Raw genomic sequence first — 8,889 nt, forward strand, 5'->3', positions numbered from 1 at the left:
GGACAGCCTTGCCAGAGGTGAGGAACTTGTGACCCACCCAAGATGTTGGCGGACTCCAACTCTCATCAGCTCCACCCAGCATCGCCAATGGTTAGGGATATGGGAGCTGTAATCCAACAATATCTGGACTACAACACACTGAGAACCAGTGTGGTGTAGTGGCTAGGGTGTTGGATTGAGACTCTGGAGATGTGGGTTCTAGTCCCCACTTGGCCATGGAGCTCACTGGGTGACTTTGAGCCACTCAGTGACTCTCGGATATACCTACCTCACAGGGTTGTTGTGAGGAGAAAATGGAGAGGAGGGGGACCATGCAAGCCACCCTGGTTTCCTTGCAAGAGGAAAAAAAGGGCAGAATAGAAATAAATACAATAATAAAAAATATAATCTGGAGGGCCACAGGTCCCCCCCACACACGCACACAGACACTTGATGGCTATGCGCTAAAACTGTTAGCAGAAACCATCAATGAAAAAAACACAGAGAATAAGAAAACAAAGAGAACAAAGGAGCCAGACCCCTGATCCACTTTTGATGATGTGGCAACGGTCTCAATTATCTGTCAGTAGCTGGGTGGCAGTCAGTCTCGTCTATCACAGGACGTTTTTCTGGTCTGTTGGTTTCCGTTGCTCCATATCCATCCTTCCTCTTCTTTCCAGTGGCCTGTCTATCTGCTTTCTTCTCTCTTTCCTCCCCCTCCTATCTCTCCTTCTCAAGCCATCACCCACCAGCTCCCCCCACCCTTGCCATCTTCTCCCAGCATTTTATGCTGCTCCCTTCATTTGCCTTATATTGAGAGCCAGCATGGCGTAGTAGTTAGAGTGTTGGACTGGGACTCGGGAGATCCGGGTTCTAGTCCCCACTCGGCCATGAAGCTCACTGGGTGACTTTGGCCCAGTCACTGACTCTCAGCCTAACGTACCTCACAGGGTTGTTGTGAGGATAAAATGGAGAGGTGGAGGGTTATGTAAGCCGCCTTAGGTTCCTAGGAGGAAAAAAGGCGGGATATACATTTAATAGAAAATACATGCTGGAATCCCATAGTGTTCACCAGTAGGAGAAATAGCAGGTTTGTTAGCTGTGCTTTCAGGGCTGGCACAAGATGTCCTGCCACCTGAAGCAGTAGAACACACACTCCACTCTCCCCTGATATCTTTGGCACTGCCCCCTCAGTGCCTCCTTCTAAGGGGTCCTTCCTCAGAGCAAGCCATTGTGGGCGGTGTGGCCATGGAGACTGTGAGGGATGTTAGAGAAATACGCTACAGACTCCAGTGAGGCCAGATTCCGGAGTCCATGGTGAAATGGAGCACTCCCCTCCCTCCCCTTCCGGAATCCGTGTGAAGCCAGATGGCGATCCCACGGAGCTGGTCGCCAGCTCCGTATCGCTGGCGACATGGCTGGCCGCCATTGCCGTGCCATATCGCTGGCTGAATGAGGGCTGACTCCGGATGCAAATGGCGTAGCGGATGCCATTTGCAGCCGTAAAGCTCTTAGATTAAGCTAAATGCAGCCGTAAATGGCCGCAATTAGCTTAAACTAAGGGCTTTACAGCCTCAAATGGCATCCGCTATGCCATTTACGTCTATGATTTTTTCCGCGATAGGCTAGCCTCAGAGTGAGGCAGTGTGGGTGAGGCGGCCTATCGCGGGAAAAATCACTAGCCTATCTCAGGAAAAACCACAGACGCAAATGGTGTAATAGATGCTGTTTGCAGCTGTAAAGCCCTTAGTTTAAGCTAATTGCGGCCATTTACGGCTGCATTTAGCTTAATCTAAGAGCTTTATGGCCGCAAATGGTGTAGTGGACGCCATTCGTGTCTGGAGTTAGTCCTCACTCAGCCAGCGATACGGCACAGCAACAGCAGCCAGCTCTGTGAGATCAGCGCAGAGCAGAGCTGGCAGAAGAGGATTCCGGGGGGAGGGACGGATCACCTCCCCGCTGGGTGGAGTCCCCACCAGGACAGAAGGTAGGGAATCTGCCCATCCCTAGAGACTGCCTGCACCTCTGTGGAGTCTCCAGGTTGCCTCACTCACACAGCCTCACTCTGAGGATGGGCATCAGGCACCATCTTGGCACCATTTTGGAGTGAGGCATCAGCCATGTGGGCTTTGTGGACAGCCACACCAGCAATGCCGCAACAAGAAAGCAGCCAGCGCGGCTCTCCAGAGCCCATCTACCCAAGGGTCTGAAAGTGAGGCGTCAGGTGGGTGGCTGCTCTGGATAGCTGTGCAGGCTGCTCTCCTGCTACAGCATTTGCCACAGTGGCTGAGCAGCCAGCAGGGCTCTCTGGAGCACCCACCTGCCCTGATGCCATTGCCCTGGCAGAAGACCCTCCCAGCAGTGGAGTGCACATTATCTTCTGCCCTTCCGAATTTGCCACCTGAGGCAGGAGATTCACCCACCTCATGGGAGCGCCGGCACTCTCTGCTTGTGTCATGTTCACAGCTCCAAATGACAACTAAGCCTGTCTGCTTGTGAACACCTGCAGAGCCTTCCGTCAGGGATGCTCTGACTTGGATTCCTGCATTGAGCAGGGGGTTGGACTCGATGGTGTTGTAGGCCCCTTCCAACCCTACTATTCTATGATTCTGTGATCCTCAAGAAGGGGAGGATTCTTTGTTAACTTATGGCTAAACTAGATGCAGAGAGACCTGTGATTAGGCTCTCTCACTGAAAAAGAAAGAAAGAGAATGTATTAGCAGCCCCATGCAGCTGCTTTGAGGAGTGGGAAAGTGGCGCTCTGGAAAAAGAGTATTGGGAGCCTTTCCTCCCTTTTTTCCCCCACCAGTCTCAATCAGTGCACTACTGCATCCACTTTGCATATTTCCCCTAACGCTTCTCCTACTACCTCACAGAGACCTTTTGGGGTAGATGCACCCTGAACGGCCAGTTTTTGAATGCATAAAGAGGATAAAATTTGGATCTGCAACAAAATGTTGCAGTGTGCAGTGCTTTCTGCTTAGGATTCCAGCCACCCCATTCAGTTCCCACCCGCCTAACAGTCAATCACCGTTGCATGGCCACTAAGCTTACTCAGCCCTTATCAGGTTGTTGGGTGGAGCATTTTAACCCATTTGTTTGGTGTGTGCTTTTATAAAGATGTTTTGTGCTTTTGCATACCTTGGGGTCCCTCTCCAAATCTGCTCATTCCTCCCCTCTTGTGTGTGGGTGGTGCTGTTCTGGCTACATAAACAACAGCACTCTTCCCCCTGGAGACTGGAAATAGAGGAAATGATATGTCCAGGCTGCTACCAGTAGAGGCTGTGGCTCTGATTTTGGTGGGACAGTGAATCCATTCTCAGTTTCAGTCAGACCTCTAAAGGAGCTATCCAAGAATAGGTTCAGCACCTTGGCTAGCTCCTTCAGAATTCTGGCTGGTTCTGACTGAAACCCGGATTTACCATCCCACCGATATCGGAGCCACCCACCTCCACTGGTTGCTACCCTGAGAGATAACCATCCTTGTCTGAGAGACAAACTGGACATGCTTTGAAGATCAGGGAAGTAGAACTCTGGAGAGGGTGCTTTAAGCCTTTCCTGTCTTGTTTTTCCCACAATCTAAACCACATCCCCCCAAATATGCTATTAGCCATATTGTGTGGGCATGGCTGGGGAGAGGACAGCTGCTGTGCCCATCTTTCGGTCTCCTGGCACCCCTGCAGAACTAATAGCAGTTTTGGGAGTGCGGGAGCAGCTTAGATTTAGAAAAGAGCAAGGGAGAAAAGGCTTAGAGTGCCACATCCACCAGCTGGTAAGTCCATCTAGTTTGTCTCTTCGACAAGCTTGGCTATCTCAGGATGTACATCCTCCAATTACGCATTCAAAATCTGGCCCTTGAGGGAACGTTTACCCTGAAAGAACATCTCTGAGGGAGTGGCAGAAGCAGGCATCTTACCACCACCACCACCATCACCCCCACACACATGCACGCCGTACCTCAGGCTCCTGCATAGCTTGCTCTTTGGGGAAGTGCCCCCTTTCTCCTAGCTTGTTCTCCACTCCTTGAATCTCACTGGCAGAAAGCAACTTGTTTCGCCAAGATTCTTGCTTTCTTTCCTTCAGGGAACTCTATGGATTTGCGGGCCGAAGAGAAAAGCTTTGTAAGTGACAAAACGGCCGCGTCGATAACCGAGGAGGACGACGACGTGTTTGTGACATCATCCCGAACCACCGAGGATTTATTTACTGTCATTCACAGGTGGGGGTCCATCCAGGTGTTGCATCCGGGGAGTCGATGGCTCCTCTCGGGGTGTGGTGCTGTTTGCTCACCCCACCTCTCTAGCCCCACCCTAGCCTGTCTTGAAATAGGGCCCTGAGGGAAGCAGACTGTAACATGGGACTCACTGTTCATTCTGGGTCACATCAGGACCTTGGATAGCACACCGCAGGAAGTGCTGGCTGGAATATTCTTCCATAAGGAGCTGTTGTCCCAGCAAAGGACTGCTGTTCTTAAAGGGCCAGTGTCTGTTTCTACAGTTTCATGCTCCAGTTCGGCTAAGGGATAGGAGAAGCTGCAAGGGAGCCATCATCAGAATCAGATGATGGGAGAGTTATGTTACCTGGCTGGGAAGGTGCAGAAAGGGGTGCTGAGGGGTCCCCCATAAGTGGGGGGACCCGTGACCCATCTGAATCTGAGTCCTCGGGGTAATGCAGCACCTCAGAAGGAGAGGACATGATAATAAGATGAACTCCCTCTGTTCATCCCCGTTCACTACCCCCTGGAGTCTGCAAAACTCCGGCCAATTGAGGTTTTTTCCATTGATCTTACAAGAGTTGGTAATTGCCAGTTTGAGTCTAATCTGGAAGCAGAGCTGCTTTGCTAGGTGGGCTGTTCATGGTAGCCACCACAGGCAGACAGGAGCCTTTTCCCACTTGAGACCCCTGCTCCTCCCTAGCTTCTTCATTTATTGCCACCACATCTCAGGTAGCTTCTGTGGATCCCATCTCCCCAACCTTCCAGCTTTTAGGAGATTTCATCAGGCAGTCCTTGTATGTTTTCCTTGAACATCTGCACTGTACTTTGGTTTCTGTACTGCATCCCCCTGTTAGAGTTTACTTGGTTTGAGGGAGCACACAGCCCCTTAGAGGAGAAAGTCGAGTTCATAGCTATCTGTACATCCAGTTTAAAGCCAATTCCAGTAAAGGGTGCCTTTTTTGGGCCATTGCAGTGTGGATGAAAACCTCACAGGATGCTTCCACATTAGGGATTTCAAGTGGGATTGCCTTTCTTCGTTCACTTGCTTTTTAACAGCATCTGCATGACATCATCATCCAATCATTGTTGTTCTGTGTTTTCTCCATGATTCTCATGTCTTTTCTCAGACCATAGGGAAAAAAAACCCAAAACAGAACAATAGCACAATCATCACCTGTGTGAATGGTTCTCAGAACTACTATTCTGCCTTTTCCTAGAAGGATGGTTTGGATGTGCAGTGAGCAGTGATGCATCGGTGGTGTAGTGGAGCCAGGGCTCGCAGGGATGCAGCACCGGCACTTTTTTATTAGCAGAGATGCTGACATCATCTGCCAGCCAGCTCAGACTTCCCTGTTCCTTCTGAGCTTAACTGCAATCCTCCCAGGAGCTGGGGGAGGGGGTGATTGATGGGGGGAAATGTTTTTATAATGTATTGGAGTTTTCACTGCTCAGGTGAATTGTCTCTTCCTCACCCGCATGGCAATGCTGCACCCACTCGTGTGGATGCAACAGCAGAATGTACACACATAAAAAAGCTGAACAGCCCTGGAGGTGTGGAAAGTCAATTGCAATTCTGCTTGGAGCTGACGACACAAGAGTCCATTGCAATTCCACTTGTAGCTGATAGCACAAGTGTCACTTGCAGTGCCTCTCGTAGCTATTATTAGCACAAGTGTCCATTGCAATTCCACTTGTAACTGACAACACAAGGGTCAATTGAAATTCTGCCCATAGCTGACAGCAGGATATTGGGTAGTGTTGTCTGCAAACACCTACAGCAGACTGGAGACTTGCATGCAAACCTCCAATAATTTCTTCTTGGGTTCGGATGCACTAGTTCCGATTGTCAATATCTGCCGCCTCCCTCCCTCATTCCAAATGGCTTTCTGATATGTGTGTGTTTACAGGTCCAAGCGGAAGTTACTGGGCTGGAAGGAGCCCAGTGATGCCTTCGGCAACAGGCAGAATTCCCAGGTGCCCTCAAAGAACGCAGTGGGGTCCCTGAGCAATGAGTGCCCTCCAGGCGGTACAAGAACCTCGAGCAGGAACGAAGACTTTAAGGCCCTCCTTCAGAAGAAAGGTGGCAAAGGTGCCTCAGGCATCCGCACATCCGCGGCTGAACTTCTCAAGACCACCAACCCCTTGGCTCGCAGGGTCATGACTGAGTTTGCAGTGGATGGGACAATCCAGGGCCCTAAAGCCCAGCCATGAGTATATTTTGAGCAAGCTTCGTCTCTCCGCACTATGGCCTAATAATCCATCCCCCCGACCAGGCTGATGGTCAGGGTGAGCCTGCTCCCCTTGGAGGTTTTATCATCTTTCTTGAATTGCTGGCAGTAGCCAGACCTTTTTTGGTTTTTACTGGGGGTGGGGTGAGGGAATGACTCCTGATTCAGGGAAAAAAAATATCTTAAGTATAGAGCACACCCATTCCCTACAGAATTAGCCCGACATCTGTGCTCTTAAGAGCCTGCTCTTTATCACCTTTTCCTGGTTGGAAGTGGGGCCCATGACATAGATGTTCCTAGACAGGGCTATCATTGGGTTGGTGCCAGACTTGGCTGTAGCACCTTCCCCAATCACAAGAGGAGTGGAATACCTCTCCCTCTCCCTCCTGCTCTCTCTCTCTCTTTCTCTCCTCCTTTCTCCCTTTCTTTCCCTTTTCCGGGGTCCACCTATTCCTGTATCCTCTCTGTAACGAAGCTAGCTTCGAACTGTTCAGTTTCTTTGGCATGTGGTCCGTTCAGTACTTGTAGGATACAATGTATGGCTGTTGTGACCTATTCATTTATAGGTTTTTCTTTTAGTTTTGACTGCAAAGCTCCTAAGGGGTGGCTAGCTGGTCACTCAGGGAGCTGAGCCTGAATAGCATGGCGGGTGCTATTCAAGCAAAGGATTCTCTTTGCAAAAGATCAAGATGGCACCCAATGCTCATCTTAAGACTCTGCGGAAGCTCAGCCTCCTCAACCATGTGTCTAACCTTTTGATGCTGGCCCTAGAAGATCTGAAATGTTTGTTTGGCTCTCTGGAGGAGCTGGCACTTGAAAATGTGAATATCTGGGTGGATACTTTAAAAAAATGATGCAAGCAATCAGCTAGAAATCTAGCCTTGCCAAATTATTGGAGCCAAATGTCAGTTATCTGACTGGAAGCCCTCCTAATTCTATGGGCTGCTTCTCTTCCCAGACTGAAAGGGAATCAAAGCAAATGGTATCATAGCTCTTGCTGAATTCTTGAGCTCATTTGTTTTAAAAGCCTTTTTCGACAAAGAACAGAGTCTCTAAAAATGGGCCCAGAGGACGGACCATTTGGAGTTCTATGTGGACACAAGACTTAAAGCAATAGGTCCATTGTTGGGCACCTTCTTGAATAGTGGTCCTACCCTTGAACTGTACAAGTCCTGGAATCTCACTGGTGGGTTAATCTTATTTAAGGCAAGAATGCAAAGCCATAAGTCTAAATGATGGCTAGGAGTAGCTGTAGTTTGGCAGGATTCTTCCCCTCCCTGAAGTTTTTTTCCAGATGTTCCTAGAATTCCTGGATGTTCCTAGTTGGCTCAATGGAAGCTGCAGCCATAGGAATGTTCTGGATGTGGTCTTTTAGCCTTGAGGAACGCAAGGACTAAAGTCTTGCCTTACTTCACTGCCCTCGCCATGTACCCACATCAACTTTGGAATACCACCCTGTGATTTGTGCCTGTGAATAATCCACAGCCTGCAATCATCATCTTCATTATCATCATCATCATCATCATCATCATCCTAGAAACTGCTTGCTGCCAACAAAGTCTAATACAAAATGATACAAGCTGCAGGATATATTAGTCAGATATTAAATACTTTAGTTCCTGGTATGTTTTGAGTTATTTTTTTTATAAAAGCATCCTATTTCTCAAAGTTCACTTGTTGCAAATGCAGAATGCTGACTTACAAAGAGAAGTGCTCTGTTCAGTGGCACAGAATTCTCTGCTAAAGAATCCCAATACATTAGTAGAAAATCATTCATTTGTAATATGTGGTGTCTGGATTTTGTGGGATTTAGAATTTGCAACAAGTGACCCTTGGAGAAAGAGTTATCACTCACAACGCCTCAGGAATTACAATGGTTTGTACCCAGTGTTAGTCCTACTTAGAGTACAGTAGAGTGGGACTTCCCATTCATTTCAATCGGTCTACTCTAAGTAGGACTAACCTTGGGTAGAACCCAATGGGTTGGATCCAGACTTAGTCATGGTTAGAGTAGATCCATTGAAATCAGTGAAACTTAAGTTAGTCATGACTAACTCAAGTCCCATTGATTTCAGCAAGTCTGTTCTAACCACAACTAAGTCTGGATTTAACCCAGTATCTTGTGGCAGCTTACAGACAGATTATGCCATAAACTTTCATGGACTAGATCCAGTGGCAGCTGATGACTCAGTTCTAGAGGGGAGGTGATTCCATTCTGGGTTTTAGTTACCACCAACCAAAACTCTAAAGGTGCTATCCAAGGTGCTGAACCTCATCCCAAATACAATGCATTCAGCACCTTGGATAGCACCTTTAGTGCTTTGGCTGGTTGTAATGAAAACCTGGAATGGCATCACTGCCCTTCCAGAACTGGAGTCACCAGCTGCCACTGACTAGAGCCCATTTCATGTGTGAAACATGTTTTCATCAGCTAGCATATATATCTGTATAGATATATATGGGAAA

General features: G+C 48.6%; 1 protein-coding gene across 3 annotated transcripts in view; it reads left to right on the forward strand.

The window, feature by feature from the left end:
- The window catches only part of NHSL2 (NHS like 2), a 131,975-nt gene extending 123,927 nt beyond the window's left edge, over window positions 1–8,048 (forward strand). For all 3 annotated transcript variants that reach the window (XM_084813946.1, XM_084813947.1, XM_084813948.1), the window contains 2 exons: window positions 4,063–4,198; window positions 6,103–8,048. In XM_084813946.1, the coding sequence (XP_084670072.1) occupies window positions 4,063–4,198; window positions 6,103–6,406 (440 nt within the window). In that variant the 3' untranslated portion in view covers window positions 6,407–8,048. The remainder of the gene's footprint in view (window positions 1–4,062; window positions 4,199–6,102) is intronic.
- Window positions 8,049–8,889: the final 841 nt, after the last annotated feature.

This window comes from Heloderma suspectum, chromosome 9 (assembly GCF_057233095.1).
Source record: "Heloderma suspectum isolate Gila_16-S chromosome 9, 16-S_ref, whole genome shotgun sequence".
Classification (NCBI taxonomy): Eukaryota; Metazoa; Chordata; class Lepidosauria; order Squamata; family Helodermatidae; genus Heloderma; species Heloderma suspectum.